General features: G+C 40.9%; 1 protein-coding gene across 2 annotated transcripts; it reads right to left on the minus strand.

Annotated features, from left to right (window-relative positions):
* Window positions 1-4,744: 4,744 nt before the first annotated feature.
* Window positions 4,745-17,648, minus strand: LAS1L (LAS1 like ribosome biogenesis factor). Of its 2 annotated transcripts, none has more exons than XM_053990270.1 (13): window positions 17,477-17,648; window positions 16,706-16,831; window positions 16,448-16,517; window positions 15,240-15,321; window positions 14,039-14,230; window positions 13,434-13,480; window positions 12,947-13,056; window positions 12,136-12,221; window positions 11,012-11,227; window positions 9,660-9,795; window positions 8,724-9,103; window positions 7,625-7,766; window positions 4,745-5,126 (listed from the first exon to the last, which is right to left on the minus strand). In XM_053990270.1, the coding sequence occupies exons 1-13, from the start codon at window positions 17,644-17,646 to the stop codon at window positions 5,036-5,038; spliced, it is 1,848 nt and encodes a 615-aa protein (XP_053846245.1). In that variant the 5' UTR covers window positions 17,647-17,648; the 3' UTR covers window positions 4,745-5,035. The 2 variants fall into 2 exon arrangements, with proteins under 2 accessions (XP_053846245.1, XP_053846246.1); XM_053990271.1 differs by having other exon boundaries at window positions 17,554-17,583.
* Window positions 17,649-18,842: the final 1,194 nt, after the last annotated feature.

Here is an 18,842-nt window from a genome sequence, read left to right on the forward strand (position 1 = left end):
CACTGTATATTTCAACATTTTGAACCATGACTAACTCGACATGTCTCGAGCTAGGACTTGTTGACTTCTACTGTAGTTTTTTTCATGAAAGTTGAGAAGGCCTGGTTTATGGCCTTTTGTTTCTTCATGAGAAGGTGTGACACTGCCTAAATGTTTCTTACTGTGAAACACACAGAACGTGAGGCTGCAGTCAGGGTTGTTTCTGGTGTTTTGATAATGGCTTGCATGCTGCTTTCTAGTTATCTGTTTGTCTGAGAAACAAAGTTTATCATTTCCTCCACTTGTGTTACTGTAGTGGTTGGTTTGATTCAAAATATCTTGTGGGCTCTTTATCATGTGCAAAATAGGTTTCTGTCATATTAAAAAACCCACCAAATGAACCAACAAGAAACCACAATTATGGATGCAACGACAGTTAATTTACTGACATTTGATAACTGTATCATTTCACACAGGATAAATTTTCTTGTGTTGGTACAGGTGATGTATATAATGACTATGTCATTATGTATCTGAAATGAAGTAACTTGAAGGTGATTCTGTACTTACAAATAACTTAAGTTTTAATTAGTTGGTTATTCACTCTCTTAGTGGGGAAAACAATTCAGACACTTATAATAGCTGGGGGAAAACAGATTTAACTCTTGACCAGTTTTCAAAAACATTCGTACTTTTAATTTGCAATTAATTCTTATTCTCTTGCATGATATAAGCAGCTGAGAGCAATGCCTCAAATAACCAGAAATGACCTTTTGTTTGTTGATACAAATTGTATCTCTTTTTCTTGATTGTATAAAAACTGTGTATAAAAAAAAATAATCTCTAGATTAACTTCAGTATTACATTTTCACCACAATGTTTGTGACACCATGTGTCACAGGGAAGTAGCCCATGAATAATTATGGATTTTTTTATTTAAAATGGGCACTTGTAGTTTATAGACAAACAGGGACAACTTTTCAGAACCAGGTTATTATGTGCACAAATACTGTGTGTACACCTCAAAGCATTACATAGGTATCTTCAGTCTATTTATTAAGCAGATACATTCTTGCACTAAACTTTATGTAAAAATGTTGCTGTTAACTCATCTGCATGTGTTTAAAATGTAACAGTAATTGCTATAGACCCTATTTTATTCTAACCAATTAATTTATAAATTATTTAGGTATGAGATGAAGTTTATTGTGCACTCATGTTTCCATCTTGCATGGAATTAAATATTTGTATGCAGAAAAATGTTTGTTCCATTTTTCTCCATTTATAAAGATAAGCTATTTTAAGAGAGGATTAGTTGGTAATTTTGATGTTTTCTAATGTAGAAAACTCAACAGAGATTTCTGTATGAAGTGCAGGGTGGCTTATGGAGATATCCATTTTTGTTGGATTTGTCCAGTCATTTTAATTTTCACTAACCTTTGTTTTACTGATGAAAGAATTCCTTTTTAAACAATGGGAATGCTGTGAGAACACAAACCCAGCATACTATTTCCCTAAGGCACTTCAAAGGCAAATTGTCTTATTCTGAGAAGCTATTGGCATCTCTCATGCTTAGTTATAGAATTGGCAGTGCAGCCTTGTGGAAATAACCTGCAAATTTTGTGCTTGTTTAGTCCTCCTTAGAGGTAATGAAACTTTTCTATGTGATGTAGTCTTTCCTGATCAACTACTTTAAGTGATAATTTGGTCATCCACACCTGTTTTCAGATATGTTTACAAGACAGTTCAAAACACTGACACATTCATTAATCTTTAGCGCATAAGCTTGGATTTCTTCTTACATGGAAGAGTTGATCTTATTAACACCTGATCATAACTGTCTATATTGTAAATATAAGACTTTGTATAAATGCTCTTTTTTAGAGCATGGTATTTAAATGTTTTTAAAACTGTAAAAGAACAGTTCTAGAAACTATATTTTAATAAAATCCATGAAAAAAACAATTCTAGATGAGGGGGGAAAAGTGTGAAGGTAAAATCACAGACTACTGCAATTGATAAGAGTTGAGCAGTAGATTTTAGTGCTTTACTGGGGCCAGAGCATTCTCTGGGAGTTCTAATTTACTTATCTTTCATCTTCAGCTGTATTACTTTCACATCATTTGTCACATAAAAGTGTGTAATTTTAAATTCATAAATCAAAAACCAAATGCTTTGTGGGATGTCAGTCTAAATTATTTCATGTTTTTTGTAAAAATTACATGTCAGTAATATTGTAAATTGTACATGATTTCACTGCTGTTAGTCCTGTTGTTGTCATGTTGAGCTGCAGTAGTTGGCTTTATTCATTTGTAGAATTAAACATTACTGTTTAATTGTTGTAAAATTTTATAAATCTCTTTGGGTTTTTTTGGTTGACCCAAATATAATGTAAGTCTTAATGACAAAATGAGTGAAAATGGATGTTAAACCAGTTATGTGGTATTCTTATATCTCTGTAGTGGTAAGTGGGCACTGCTCTAGTTGCTGCAGCATGTAATTTATTTACTAGCATGAGTCTGTTTAGCTTTTGTAAAAATGTTTTAGCTGTAAAGTTAAAAATAGGTGTGGAGTATGGTTGCTTAGAACAAGCAGAAGGAGCTTCATTGAAAAAAAACCAAACAAAACCAAAAACATCTAAGTAGGTGAGTTTCCCCCTCCATACTTCTAATGCCAGTTTGTCCCATTTTGGCATTTTGTTCAAATAATAAAGTTAAAAACACTTGGTGACATGTATGCATACCTGATCTGTATCAACCCGCAAACAGGAACATTCGATTATTGCAACTTTTAAAACTCCACACTAAGGGGAAGGAACATGCATCATTTCTGTGAAACTTTGTTCCAAAGCTGAAACATTACTTGATCTTGACTTGCCAAATGTTTACCTGAAGCATTAGTATTCCAGGACTTGTAACAGTCAGGCCTTTAGATCTGTCACAGTTACCTCTGTGGTGAGCATTCAGCTTTCACACTCCTCTGATGTACCTATTGCTTGTTTGTGTGACAGAGCCCTCATTAAGTGTATTTCCTGCAATATTTCAACTGGAAAAATACAATTGCACCATCACATAAATTATTCTTATGCCAGTGTTTGGTTAGCCTTTGAAGAGTCATTATACAATATTGCTGATTTTGGTCTGTATTTAAAGTTTGTAAATGTATTAAAATAATTGCAAGAATCTAAAAGAAGTATAGGTTATCACCTGGTCCCCTCCTGCTCTATGTAAATGTTTTGCACAATTATTTAATAATATGAAATATGTTATAGTTTATATATATAAAAATTTTTGCTTATTTAATAAAACTGAAAGCCATTGGATTATTTGTTTCTAACTTTTTATTTTTCAACCCTCTTTAGACAAGACCCCCAAAAAGCTTTTTTTGCCCAAAACAACTGTTGCAGTCTGTCCAAGTTATTTCTTGGTGTTTTTTTTAGCTGATTGACTGAAAAAATCCCAGATTCTTTAGGTGGAGTAATGGCAGATACACAAGGCAGTAACTACAGCTGATCGAGGTATGGTAGTAGTAGCAGCACATGATTTTACCAAGTGCACTTCCTCCAAGGAGTAAAGAAAATTACAGATGGTACAGTATGTGCCAGCACCACTCATCCCTATTTGAATTGTTATGCTTGTTTGCAATAAAAAATACAGTAATTAAAGTAATTTCATACTCAGCTAAATGCAGTAATAAAGGAACAAATCCCTTTCACTCAGAATTTTCTAAATAAGCCTAATTAACTACTGGGTAAAAGAAGTATTTCTAAAAATACTTGAAAGGGGAAGGGGTTCCATGAAAAATCCCTCAAAACAGACAGTTTATTTCCTTTTGCATTGGCACTGCTTGCTTTTATAGAAGGAAATATACAACATATGTTCCATTTTTGGATGTGTGGTAACAAGCAACTGCAGTGGAACAGAATAACAAAAAACTAGACAAGAAGGAATAAAGAAATAATGTTTACATTCTGGCCATCTAGCTAAGCCTTTACTTGAGAGCCAGTCCAAAGCATCCATGAAGCTGCTGTTCTAAACATGCATTTCAACCCTACACAATGTACTGCTAAAGTTGTATGTCCCTTTTTGTATCCCTTCCTTTGATTCCTTCTGCATAGTAAAACCCAAAAATTACTAGGACTCAGAGAAAGCCTTTGTTTCACCCTTTAGCAGAAGCACTTTAAAAAATTCATACTGAGGAGTCCTGCAATAAATATACACCTAAACTCCTGGGGGTTTTGACAGGTAACCACAGAAGCCTCTTAAGTTCCAAGAACCTGTAATACAGGTAAAGAAAATTGAATTTAGAAGAACTACCTGGAAGCCATTTTTCTCAGCAATTTTTCAGCAAGGTCCTTGTTCAGTCCTTTTCTGCAGTAATCACACCAGCTCCCAGCAAACACCACAGTACTGGTTATGAATATCAGCAAGATCATGAACAGAAGTAACATGAAGCAAAACACTTCAATCAAAAAGAGATAGTAGTGGCTTCAAGACTGTCACTTGAAAAAACATCGTGACAAAAACATTTCAAAGGTATTTATGTACCACAGTGCATTCAGCCATGCTCTTGCTAGGATTGATCCCTGAAGCTTCATGTGAAATCGCAGACAGGTGGAAACTGTAGCACAATCTTATCCTGGCACAATCACTCCTCCAGGACAGGATCAGCATCAATGAAGTAAGAATGGATCAACAGTCTCACTAATGAGGGCCAGAGGACACTTTCCAAAGTGAAAACTGAGAAACAGCACCCAGGAGCAAGGTTTGCCTTCAGTCAGTTGTATTTATTTATGAAAAAGTTAAGGAACAGGGAAAGATTCCAAAGTTCTCTTAACTGTATTTGGCAAACTTCAGCTGGTTAAGCAAGACAATGGTTACTGTACATGCAACTAAAAACACAAGACCTTTATAAAACATTGGTTTTACATGGTAAAAATCAATAAATCACAGCAACAACAACTTCTCCTGGAGTAACTATTTTTCCACCATCATTACTAGATCTTCCACGCCACTTAACTTGTGCAATACAAGTCACAGAGCAAACTGCTGCTGTCTCAGAAAAGTTGAAGGCCACTTTTTATTTTATGGAAGTCATTCTGTGTCCATAACAATCCTCCTGTCATGGGAATATTCAATTCTGCAGAGCTGTGAGGAAGAGAATAAAGCACATTAGCAGTGGGCTAGTTTGGAAGCTCACATCACCAAAGTAATTTTGATAGCACTTTTATTTCCAAAATATTTCTTGTTTTTAGCTCAGAAACATTTATCTGCTGAAATGTTCTTTGTTTTTAATCAGTTTGTTCAAGTCCTGAAACATGAAAGGTACAAGGCACAAACCAAAAGAAAGGTGATCGGATATGAACAATTCTGAGGGAGAAATGACTGCAGAAATAACCAGAGAACAATTCTCATCTGAACCTTCATATGTCCTTTGCAACTAGGAATACAAGCTCAGGTGAAAGGCTAACACAGCAAGCAACTGACATGAGAACAGTCTCTCACAAGTTACAAATCTTACATTATTACCCATTTCTATGGCCTTAGAAAGAATCGTGGGACTTAAAGAGACATTCAAGGATGCAACCCCTAAAGCAACAGCATGTCAGCAACCCCCCCATCAGAAAACTCTAAGTAGTCATTATTTGCCAAATTTGCTCCTGCTGTCAGGTAAAACTGACACTGGGAGCCAATAAAAAAGCATATATGCTTATCAAAAAGCCTAAAACATCTCCCTGAGGATGACAGCAGCTATTCAAAGCTTCAGAGATTGCCTCAGAAACACTAAACATGAACTTTGACAATACACATGTGCAGCATACACCAGAAAACCCACCAAAAAATGGACACAATCTTTTGGGAGGAAGGTAGTGCAGAAAGACAAAGTGCATTGCTTTTAGAAAGGGTGTGTCCCACTGCCTATGCTGCAGATGTATTTTCCAAGCACCTTACAGATATTTTCGAAGTAAATCATCAAGTTTTCATTATCTCTCATACCATCCTTTAGTACCTCCCTTCATGAGCCTGGTAGAACAGCTCCTGCCGACAGAGAACTTAGAGGGCAATACCAAAAACGTAAATAGCAAACACACCTTCAGGTCCAGGCCATACAAACACCTTTGGTTGGGGGAAGCAAAAAACCCACATAGCTACAAGACAAAGGACAAGGTCTCTACATGGAAGAAAATGCAAGCAGTCAAGAAAATCTTCTTCCTCCTGCCTTGGGGAAGTCAGACCACCTTTCTAATACCACATGTCCTTTGGCAAATGGACAAGCTGCTATGCAAGGGAAATAAGAATAACAAACAAGCTGCCATTGTAGCATCCTGATGAAATCTGGATTGTTTCCAGGCACAGTTACAGGAATAAATTAGTTTCTGCTCCTTTCTATTTGTGGTAGCAACAGGTTTTCCTCATGTTTTTTCTAAGATTTTTTTTTTTTTTGCTTGGCATCCTGCCAGGCTGTAATCTGAGTGGAACAAACTGTCTGCCCCTTTCCCCACACAAAGAGATGCAGAAACACGTGTTACTTTTGGGCTGGTATGTCTTCTCATTTTCTACACAAGTATTTTCTAGTAATATGAGTTGCTTGACACATTACACTGTTCAAAAACCAGCCTGAAATTTACAAATCTGGCTTGTAGCTTTTTAGCCTGCAATTAATATACCATCAGCTCTCACCATGACTAAGTCATGTTTCAAAATGCAGTCTAGGGCACCTTCCTCCAAAGGAACAGAATGTTATTGATAAGGGAAGGTCAATAATTTGATGCCAGGGAGGATGACCAAGAGTATGGAGAAGACTGAAGTCCTTCTCTTCTCAGATTTGAAACTGGAAGCTTGGAATCTGAACACAACTCTGAATATGTGAAAATATGAAAATGTGCAAGATTTCTTCAGTGAAATACCCCAGGCTGCATGATTCTCAGTTCTTCACATTGCTACTAGATTGGGCCCACCAACCACAGAGAAGAATCAGTGATTAGAAGGTTGTCCAATCAAGTGTTAAGGAAAATAACTACAATTAATTTACATTCTGAAGCATTTCTCGGATTAAAATAATAGGAGATGGGTTTCTATGTATGTGATGAAACTGGTTTGACAGCTTACAGTATTCAAGTTCCTATGACTTCAAAGTGTGAAATAATGACCCTATTAAAACATCTCCAATGAGCTTCATTTAGTAACAAAGGTGATCTGACTAAAGCTTTATAGAATGCCCCCGTTATTTCCAGGACAATTTGTGTTTCTTTACTGAGGTCAGATCTGCAGCTCTAAATTACTAGCTACAGCTCTAAAAGGTCACTGAGCACTGCCACCATATCGAAGAGCAAAGCCCCAGCTAATAGAAACTTCAATTTTCAAGCCTTCTGGGACTGTGTTGATAACCTGCTGAAGAGCAGTATTTCATAAACCTTGGAATGGTTTCTTTTAAAAAAGAGCAGGAGGAGTGAAGATAGCAATATTAGAAGATGGCGTCCTCCAAGGATACCATTAAGGCTAGGTTTAGAGACAATAGTAGATATTTGGGTCAAACTATTTAAAGGGAAGTTAAAAGGAAATCTCAGCCCTAATTTTCACATGGCACAGGGAGAGAAATGCATTTCATGGTTCTGGGACAAAGTCCCACCCACATCATTACTCACTTTGTATTGAGAGGCTTCCACTCATCCCTCACTGGCTGATCAAGCAGGGACATCATAGAATAATTACCCAACATGAGACCATCAGGGTCATCTGTCTGCCCTGGGAGTTTCCCAAGAGGAAAGTCTTTCCATCGTATTTCATCTAGATAAAAACAGTACAAAACCAAGAAGTCTGAGTTTCCCAGAGAGATTTTTGGAACACAAGATCACCCTCCCCAAGTCCACAAATTCTGCCCCCGAATGGCAACTCAGCCATTCAGCAAATGATCTGCACCAATGGCACAGAAGCAGAGGACAATTTTGCTTCTGTTCTCAAAACATCCAGTTCTAACAAGCTGTTCACATCAGCATACCTAAGATGTCTCTTTTTTTCCTTTTTTTACTTGAGAAAATTTCCCATTGAATCAAGTACAAGAGTTCAGTCTTCTAGTGGCTGCTTTTTTTTTTTTTCCTTTAAATGTCATTTTGACTCCAACTCCTCGCCACCAACTTCCTCCTCCTGTGTCTGAGTCCCTCCATGACTCATCCAAAATTCTTAGCTACAGAGACCTCCAACCCCAATGACAAAGTACAGCTACTGTAACAAAGCTAACAAAACACTGGATATACTGTATATTCCTTCTAAAACCCTGTCTTGCTCCTTTCTTTTGTTTGCCACCATGTCATAACAACCATTTTCCCAGAGCATGGAACTTAGGTTCACAAACTGTGCTTTCAAATACCCCCAAGTCAGACCCTTCAAGTCTGACAAACAAGAAGTTCAAGAAATATCCATATTTTCTTCACCACTCTCAGCTGGCATATATGCTGCCCCATCAGCTGCATACACTGAAATTTTAAATAGTTTGGAAAAGCCTAATAAAAAAATAAATAAGATAGTAATAACATGCTCCTGGAAAGCACACTCACAGTATTTTACGAGCTTAAGTGAAATGACTCCTAAACATAAACAAAACACTGGAAAACCCACATTTTTCAGTAATTTGGCATTTAGATGACTTTGAAGCACAATTTAATTGTGCTTCCAAAGGGCTGAGATGTGTTTGCATTTCAATTAACATTTGTCAGTGATGAAGACTGTCTTAGAGTCACTTTTTACCTGCAGTGATCTGCCAGGCAGACCCTTGCAGTGCTGCCCTCTTCTCAGCAATGGCCACCATGGTACCAGAATGAGCAAGTCCTTCCAAAGCACTTGCTTCAATCACCATCTCTTCTTCCTCCTCTTCCACTTCCTCTACACCATCGTCTGTCTCTGGCACATCTTCTTGTTTCTCTACAGACTGCCCTTGGTTTTTAACCTGATTTTCTTGCCTGGCTCTCCACTGTAAGCTCTCTATAGTATAAATTGGCTGTTCACTGCCATCTGAAGAGAGGCCTGGACTGGACAGAGGGGCACCTCCTTCTGTGTAAATGGAAGCAAGATACAGAAGGTTCTTCCGAGAAGAACGTGGTAAGCGAGGTCTCATGATTGTGAGGATCCTAGAGAGGGAAAAGGGCAATGGAAAAGTTTAAAAAGAGTCGAGAAATCTTCATCTGGAGTCTTTTTTGCTTTTAAGTGTTTGTTTTCTCCAGGACAGCTGGCTCACATAACTCATCTAACAGGTAAAATCTGATTATTCCCTGGTCAATAGATGCTGGAATACTCTGTGATTAAAATGAAGAACTTGGGATACTTCTAACTGAATTACTGCTTTACTGTTTTCATGTACAGAACTTAGGAGCTGTGGTAAATTCCTATCACCTGAATAAGGTCACATCTCTACCAAGTCACTTTGCTTCTTTAAATACCTCCCCAGATAACCTCTGCTTTCATTTGAAAGGTGGAATCCTTTAAAATTCTTTTCCCTCTCTTTTCATGTAATCAATGGGGATGTGAATAGCAGCAAGCGTAGCTTTATATGCACCTGTTAGAATTTCTACAAGATGCAAAGAAAGGCAAGGGAATGCAGCTATAACTCAGCATATCACCAGGGAACCAAAGCTGTTACAGAGCACTGTTTGCTGTTCCTTTTCTAGGTCACAGCACCAAACTTACAGCTGAAGAAGATGTGGGGTTGCCCAGCAGGGAGCTTGCAAGCAACTGTCAGTCAGTCTTATCCACTGCAAAGGAACTTTATGGAGGAACAGCTCCTTCACAGACGCCTGCTTGTTACACTGTTGTCTTTTCTTCCCTTCAAAGAAAATAATGAAAACAACAGCGTGCTCAAAACTCATCAAAAATATACCCTTCATCCCTCTGCATTTTTACTGGAACCCAGCCTCAAATAAGCTGTCATTTTAACCCAAGTGCACGACCAGATGTACCAACCAAATACAACACCAAGGTTGTGTTACAAAGGACTTGACAACGCATGGACAGCTCAGGTAGCTCCACCAGACCTGACCACAAAGCAGTGCAGACATTCCCAAGCTGGCCCTGTGCATGTCACAACAGACAGGAAAGCCACAAGATGTGTTTGAACAGTATTATCCCAAATAAATGCAGTGTACTGCATCTGGGACCCAGTATCATTCCAGATAGCTCTGCAAACAGTAGATTTAACAGCTGGGAACCAGCAGCATTCAGGGATCTTGGTACATCATAGATATGCTCAGCACTGACTGAAAGCACCTATGACTGCCTGAAATACTGCCAAAATCTTTGTGCAGACCAGAGCAAAATCTCTGGAGCCAGACCAGGAGAGGACAGAAGAGGCGCCAAAATTAAGGGGTGCAAACCTCTGCAAGGCTGCATGATGTCACAGTATAAAAACCCTGTTAGCAGAAACCTGTGACACTCTGAATAATTAAGGCCCTTCAATGCCCATCTCTGGAATGAAACATACAGTCTGCCAATTTTAACAGTTCTAAAGAGTCAGGAACTGAAAACAAAATATTACTTATTATTTCTGTGTAAGTTTAGAAGGCATAAAAATCCTGTGTAAGGATCAATAAAGGATAGCACCACTATTTAGTATCTTATAAAGGCAGGCTGCTGTTAAAGGAGAAAAGAACTCGGAACAGGGATCTCATAACACACCACGTGTAACAGTAGCAGAGAGCATATAAGGATGTTATTTCCTACAAGTATTGATGTCTGGAGAAATTACCACTCAATGGCTTGATCTTTCCTATGAGAGATTCGCTTTTCCTATCTTGAGGAGGCTGCAGCCAACTTATCAATAACAACTTCAATTTTTTGCTAAGAAATACATGACATGCACAAGCTGCAGGTGAAAAGTCCAAGAAATGCAACAATAAAAAAGCTTTATGTTCACATGACAAAATGTACTAATTAGGCTACTGCACTTTATACATAAAGGTCCCACCACTTTACTAGTATAGCTTTACACTAGTACAGAAGAAACTCTTATGCTTTTTTAAACACAGAAATTCAGACACACTCACCAGCGTTTACTTTGGCAATGCCAGTCAGCAACTCAGAAATCCAGTTGATCAAGAACTGAGGCCGGAGCTCTGAAGAGTCAGAACATTCCTTCAACTCTATAAACATTTTCTCCATTAGGATCTGTGTAAAACTTCGTGAAAGGAGGCCTGACAGCAAAGGCTGCCAGAAGCAGTAAAATGCTGGGGGAATTTTGAATTGCCATACCTCTTTATTTGCTGCAATAAGAAGGAAAAAAAAACTAATCAGAGAAGCCAGAAAATGGTGCTCTGTAATTTTTTATGAAATATGGGTGTGACACTTGCTCCAAACTAAAGAGGTTTGTTCTCAGATCACTGATTCCAGGATATTTCCTGAGGTCCTCATTGAACCTGAAACTATTATTTTTCTTATACTAGGCAAGTAAAATAAGTAGCAATTTGATAATTAACACAAGGAAATTATTAACACAGGGAGATCTGTTTTGTTAATCGCTTTCCAGTTTCAGCTTATTTCACACATAATTAAGAGCTATTCTATCTAAAAAATATACTGCAAAGAGAAGGTTCATTGAGCAAAGCAATATAAAATCTAAAAGCTTTTAAATTTTTCTACAGTTACATAGTCATGGAAATTTGAGACTCTTTCTTGGAAAGTTCTTTGGCTGTGAAATAGGGAATTTATTTATTTTCATTCCCTCTAGATGCCTAGTTCTCTTGCAAACAATAAACGCAACTCCACACATATGGGCAGCAGCTTGGAACTAAGATGCAGCTGGTGAATGAGGCTCAAAAAACCCCATCCGTTTTGATTTGCTTCAAATCTTCAGTGTAGAAGAGAAACTAGTGTGGGTTCCTGAAATCAGCAACTATTGCAGAAAAGGGCAGAGATGCAAGTTTTCAAAGATGTTTTGGCTAGATATTCAGTGCTGAAGAGCTATCCTTCCATCCCAAGAGATTTATGCAAAAGCAGTAGCTAAGCATGGCCAAAAGGGATTCTGGAGAACAGGGCAAAAGATGTTTAAGGACCTAGATATACAAAAAATATGCAGCCAATTAGAGATTTCAATATAATGAGAAAAGAAGAACAAACTTGGTCATAACACTAGCTATGCATTTTCTACTTGGGTGATGCATAAAACACTCACCTTCATACTTGATATTTAGCATCTTCAGACAATCCATCTTTGGGATGAGAAAGCCATCACTGAGAAGAGCTTCAGCCACTGCTGCCCTAGAGCAGAGAGACTTATTACTGCCACTTATTCCGTTATGTATCAAAACACCACCTGCACCAGTTCTGAAACAAGTTTGACTGCCAAACACATGGAACTGTGAGGAGGGAATGGAGAATCTTTGTTTGAGCAAGAGACCTGGTAATGCTGTTACTGTATGACATATATTTTTATATTCAAAACATCAGGAGTTACAGCTCTTATCTGTAACATGATACTCTCTCCCCTCTGCAGTTACACCAGCTAGATTTCTCAAAGCAGGTCAAGATCTCCATGCAAATTTATATGGTAATAAGGAAGTCTCAAAACACTAGGTCCTCGAGGCTCTGTAATAATAGAAAGATAAAAAATATAGAAAATGCCAAGTATTGCCCTGCAGTTTTGAAGAATTCCAAAGGTTACTGTGAAATCAAAATCTCTACAGAGTTGAGCTTTGAAAAGCTCAACCCTGGGAGCTTTTTTTGGGAGCTTTTGAAGACACTGAAGATGCTGCATGCCTTGGGGCCAGCATCACTAAGTCTGGGACAACACCTTGGAGACCATCTGGCACAAGGACCACTGCTCATTAGCACACATCAACAACTCAGTCCTCAAAGATGTTGAGGAAATCCACTAATTGTTTTCTCCATGATCAGCTACAGGACACTGTGAAAAGGCAATTTAATAGGTCTACAGCCCACTTCAGCACCATACCTTTCACCTCAGCTCTTTATCAGAGACATACCTGTTTTCCTGCATCAGGTCTTTGATCTGAGCCAAAATCCAGTCCAATTCTGAAGAGGAATCAGACCACAATTCCCGAGACTTTGAAACAGACGGCATAGTCTGCATAACCTGAGTGAAGGAAAAATTCAAGCATTAACAGAAAATATACTCCCATGACAAAGACATTACTGCTATGACAAGAAGATGCATGTGCCATGTGTATTTCATCACCAGCACCTGAAAAAGTTCACAAATGTTCTCCTTTCTTGGAATCTCCAATAAGCACAGATCTCCTTTATAAACCTGAACGAAGTGCCCACATTGGAACTGTCACAGCTCAAATTGCTTGTTCTCTGGTGCAAAGTTTTCCTTTGGCAAGCCATGTATGACAACACTAGCAGACAGACCTGAGCATGGAACTAACTAAAGCAACAAGGAAGAGAAAACATATTGGCCAAGAAAGAAAAGAGAATTAATGGAAATGCTGATTATCAGAGTGTACTTACCCGGAATTGCTCGTTCTTGTAAGATATCAGAACATCTCTGACTTTTTCTAGAAATAAACATAAATATATAATTTAAGCAGAAGATCAACTATGTAAGGGAACTTTGCATCTAAGGAAGCTGCTTAATTTTGCTACATTTACACTCAAAGAAGGCATCAGTCAAATGAAGCCAGCAATTCTGTTGAGACAATGCACTGAAGGCTCCCAAAACTCCCAGACTTTTCCAGCAACATGAATTTTCTCAAGTGGGGTTGAACCAAAATTTCCATATTTTATCACTAACAGTAGCCAAAGATGGCTAAGTTGGATAAACCCAGACAGCTCAAAAACATATTCCTAGATTAGTGTAGGAAGAAATTGTTCCCATATGCAGTTTATATTCTGATATTTGTATTCCTTATACTTGCATTTTGCATCAATTGCAGCAGCACTACAGCTATTCACAAAGTGCAAAAATTTGGAGAAATACTACCGAACCAGTCAGTGAACACCAGAAATCCACCAAGACCAAAGAGGGATCCCAAAACCTGAGCTGAAGGTATATTTAAATTGCTTTCTTTAGCATATCCAATCCTTGTATCTGTTGCTGTTCTAGGAACACCTACCATGGAATTCCTTGTGTTTCTGACAGGCCTCATGCTGCGGGGTTTGAATCTCCCATGCATCATCGTCCAAATCTGCATTTGCTTCCACCTCTTCCTGCTCTTCTTCCTCATCCTCATCTTCTTCACACAAGTTATTGCCCAGCTGACGGCTCCAATACATCTTTCGTAGCCAGTCCAGCACAACATCACAACCTAACAGAGAAGAGAAAACATCTTCTCAGTGAGGATTTGTTATGGCAAAAAATAATAGGTGGCATATTGCTAACTTGTATTATGAAAGTAAATGCTATTAACCAGTTATGAACCCTGAAAACACAAAAACTCCATTAATGAAAACATGAACGAGTTAAAAAAACTCAAACAAACAAACATACAAAACCCCCAAAATCCAAACCAAAACTAACCTCCAGAAAAAAAACAGGACAGAAAAAAATCCCAATGTAGTATCACAGGCATTGCAACTACCCATCATTTTTTTTGGCGGGGGGGGGGGGGGTGGAAAGATTGGACACTGTTATGGCACTGCACCTTGCTCAAGCTAGGTCAAATTTAAGCAGCAACTAGATCCCTGCAGTGGCATTCTGATGAGAAAATGAGTCAGTATCACTTTAGTATCACCATGGTCAACACAGCATCCACAACAATAATATACTTTTTTTTTGTGCAGGGACTACACTATGCATACATTAAATAGAATGGAAAGAAAATGCCTTTAGTTTCATCAGCATTTTCTCAATTCAATCTAAGGACCATGCTGAAGATTATTTAACCGGATTCTCAAGCCTTAACTCAAAATTTCCAGGAGTCTCTTCAAATGCTATGAGCTGGTCACTCACTCAGGCTTGCAGTATCCACATTTCTCCCTAAATGGGATTTTTTAAGAGTGTTAGGTATCACTAAACCATCAGGAAAAGCTTTTACCTATTTCCCCAAGATGAACTTCCTGTGCTGCAAAGAAGCAAAAGCACCAAACTGTTCCAACCAGCTGCTGTTGTTTCGAGTAATTTTTTCGGGGATAGGAGAAAGCCTCTGAACATTTGCCCTGTGAGGAACCACCGGACACAGCTCAGCTATCCCTGCCTGTCCTTCAGCACCCCAAAATGGAGGCAGGGTGCTCCCCTCAGGGCCTGCAGCTCTGGCACTGCCACCCCAAGTGTGCCTCAGGCCACCCCTCCCGACGCCAGCCGCTGGTGGCACTCACCCTTGCGGCACAGGGCCAGCCGCGGCAGCTTCCCGTGCGTCAGCTCGTGACGGAGGTCCACGACCCACACGGGGATGTCCACCTGCAACAACAGCCAACACCTGACCCCTCTGCTCCCACTGCATCAGCCCACACACCTGCAGGCAGCCCTGCACAGCTGCAGAGAGCCTCCACCGGGTGGGAACAGCACCTTCCTGGCCACTCCTGTGCTGTGCTTCCCCTGCATCCCACTTCAAGAGTGGGCCATGAAGCCACTCCTCCTGTGGCCTAGGATCCATACAAACTTGCATTTTACAGTTCAAGTCCTTCAGTGTTTCATGCAAGGAGAGATTTCTTTTTAGACAGAGGTGTTACATTTAATTTAATGTAACTGAGAAGTAGTTAAATTATATTTCAATGGGTGAGACATTCTGAGTAACTATATATCAAAGATACAAATAACATCATATATAACACTGAAATTTACACAGTAATTTGCATGCAGTTTTTTGCAACTTTCTTGAGGACAACTACCTTTAACTATGCAAGACCTTTGCTTTTAAGCTTGATCAGTTTTAAAAAGCGAGAGGCAGAACTTTTCTCAAAAACTCAGGGAAAAAAAAATTCAATTCATCATTTTCACACAGGGGCCCAAACATATACAGAAGAGTCTCAAATACTGTCTGTTCTTCACTGTCAAAACTTATTCAGTCCCAGGGTATGATGTTCAGTGCAGCTGGCAGTAAAAGGACTCAAGTTGGTCCTGCTACTACAATTACAGCTTGAACCTTTCCTCCCCCACACAAGTGGAAAAGCTCACCTGAAGAAAGAGACATGAGATGAAAACACCTGCACATGTGAGTGGTTTTTACATACAGCCTTGCTTGTCAAAGACTAGGATTTACAAAGATTAAGCTCTTTTTCCTATCTCAGTTGCCAAGAAAGCAAAACGTGTGACAGTATGTCAAGTGGAACTACACACATGTAAATCAAGACTTTTGATCACATGTGATTCAAAAACCTTTAATGATCATCAGCTTTTGTTACTGTCATTGTGACTTCAAAGGTTTAGATCCAGTTGCAATAAACCTGTTTAAAGCTTTGCAGCTGGAATAAACAAGCATCTATATCTGTTATTTTGGTAACAAAAGAATGACCCCCCACAATTTCATCCACTCAGTGTTGTTAATAATCTGTAAATGATGAAGCAACTCTTATTAAATAGTTACCTCTCTTGCTAATTGTCTCAGAGGAATGCTGACCATCTTCTGTTTCCTTTCTGTGATCAAGTTGACAAATCTGCATGCAGGTTACAGAAAAAATAAATTACTATCAAGAGCTGCAGAGAAACTTGGAACTCCAGAGAGAAACTCCCCATGTACTATACAACCCTGTGGTCCCAGAGATGCAAAGTCAACTCAGACAGTGGAATAATAACATCTGTTCAGGTCTTTCTCTCAAAGCACAAGGGCCTTGAGAGCCCTTACCTTACAAGAGCCAGCCCATAAGAGAGGATGAGCTCGTGTGATTTCAATCTGCCAGATGAATCAAGGACCTTACAGCGAATCAGTTCTGCTGTGCAGTCCACTGCAAGAGGCATTTTCGGACCGTACCTAGAGGCAAAGGAAAACCAGGTGAGCAGGCTCACACAAATACACTCACCCTGTAAAAAGGGCAATTTTCCCCCTACATTTTGTGCTCTGTGGTACATAAGAAATGGTATGCTGTGACAGCATCAAAGGCTCTTTCCAGAAGGCTTCTATTGGAACAGAGTGGTTACACGGTTACTCCTAAGCACAAGTTAAATTAATATTCACTGATATGCCAAGCACACAGACAAGATGCTTCACCTAGGCGGGTCTTGCGTACGGATGCAGCAGAGGCAATTTAGGGCCTTGGATATGCTCACTGCCTCGAGAAATCAGCCCGTGAAGTTGCGGGCATGCAGGGTTTCTGCCTCCCCTGCTCCCACGGGACCACCGTGCCCTCGGCATAAGCTACGTGCCCGGAGCCTCCCGCAATGAAGAAGGAGCCCTGCAAGACGGGGCCGCCTGCCCGGCTGCACCGCCGGCCTGCCCACACAGCCCGGCCGCGGAGCTGCTCCGGTGGGGAGCTGCGCTCGGCTGCTCGGCGGCCCCCGGGCCCAGGACCGCGAGCGCCGGGCACAGCCGGGGCCGAGGGCACAGAGCGGCTCCAGGGACAGAGGGGCGGCCCCGAGAGCCGCATCGCGCTCCCCGCCCGCGGCGCGCGGCCCGTACCGGCTCTTCCATGCCGAGACGCGGTCCAGCGCGTCCTGCTGCAGCCGGCTGTCCCCGCAGTACAGCCCCACCATCACCTGGTCCCACTCCGCCCGGCCCCTCCACGCCACCACCGTCCGCAGCGGCTTCGGCCGCCCGCGGCACCAGGCCGGGCCCGCGCGGGCCGCCATGCCGCTCCTCGCTCCGCCTCCCCGCGGGCCGCGCCGGCCTGCCCGGCCCTGCCCTGCCCTGCCCGCGCCGCTTCCGCTTCCCGCGCCCGCCGCTCGCTGTGGGTGCGGCCGCCTGAGGCGGGCCCGGCCCCGCGGCTGCTGCAGGGGTGCGGCAGGGGTGGCGGCGGTGTCCGCTGCGGCCCCCGGGGCTCGGGAGCAGCGCGGAACAGGCGCGTTCTCTCCTTGTGCATGCCGGGAGCTGAGGCACGGCGAGGTGTGTCCTGAATCAGAGCGAGGGAAGCCTTGCGAGAAAGCACAGGGCCATCGCCAACAGCCACACCATGTGCCCCATAATGTTGTCCAAACGCTTCTTGAGCTTTGTCAGCCTTGGTGCTGTGACCGCTTCCCTGGGGAGCCTGTTCCAGAACTCAACCACCCTCTGGGTGAAAAGTCTTTTCTTAATAACAAACCTAAACGTCCCCTGACTCGGCTTCATGCCATTTCCTTGAGTCACTGGTCACGAGAGTGAGGAGATTGGTACCTGCCCCTCCACTTCCCCTCGTGAAGATGTTGAAGAACACGATGAGGTCTGACCTCAGTCTCCTCCAGGCTGAACAAACCAAGTGACCTCAGCCACTCTAAGGCTCCCCCTCCAGGCCTCTCCCCTTGCTCCTGGCCCTCCTTTGGATGCCCAAAACAGCACAGAGTACCCAAAGCGGGGCAAGCTCACTTCTTGGTGAGGAACTTTTTTCTGATATCCAACCTAAACCTCCCCTAACTCAATGTCCTTTAGGTCCTGTCCCTGGTCACCAAAGGGAAGAGATCAGTCCTGCTCCTCCTCTTCTCCTCATGAGGAACTTGCAAATTGATGAGATTTCCCCTCAGTCTCCTCCAGGCTGAGACCAAGTGACCTCAGCCCTGCTCATCCAGGTTCCCCTCATGGCCCTTCACCAGTTCTTGATTTTTATGTAACACTGCTAGCCAAAATATCTACATGGGGTGTTTTTTTTTTCAAAAATAAGTACATAATCTACACTACTCAATACCATTTTAATGTAATTTACTTTCTTGAGGCATAGATATAAATTAGGAATATTCCCCTTTTAACTGGATAGTCTTGTTACGTATGGTTAATTCTGAAATGACTGAAGTTTTTGAATTATAAAATGCCCAACATCCCTTTTTTATATAGCAGGATGATGTGCTAAGATTATTTT

This window comes from Vidua macroura, chromosome 14, assembly GCF_024509145.1.
Source record: "Vidua macroura isolate BioBank_ID:100142 chromosome 14, ASM2450914v1, whole genome shotgun sequence".
In the NCBI taxonomy this organism is placed as follows: Eukaryota; Metazoa; Chordata; class Aves; order Passeriformes; family Viduidae; genus Vidua; species Vidua macroura.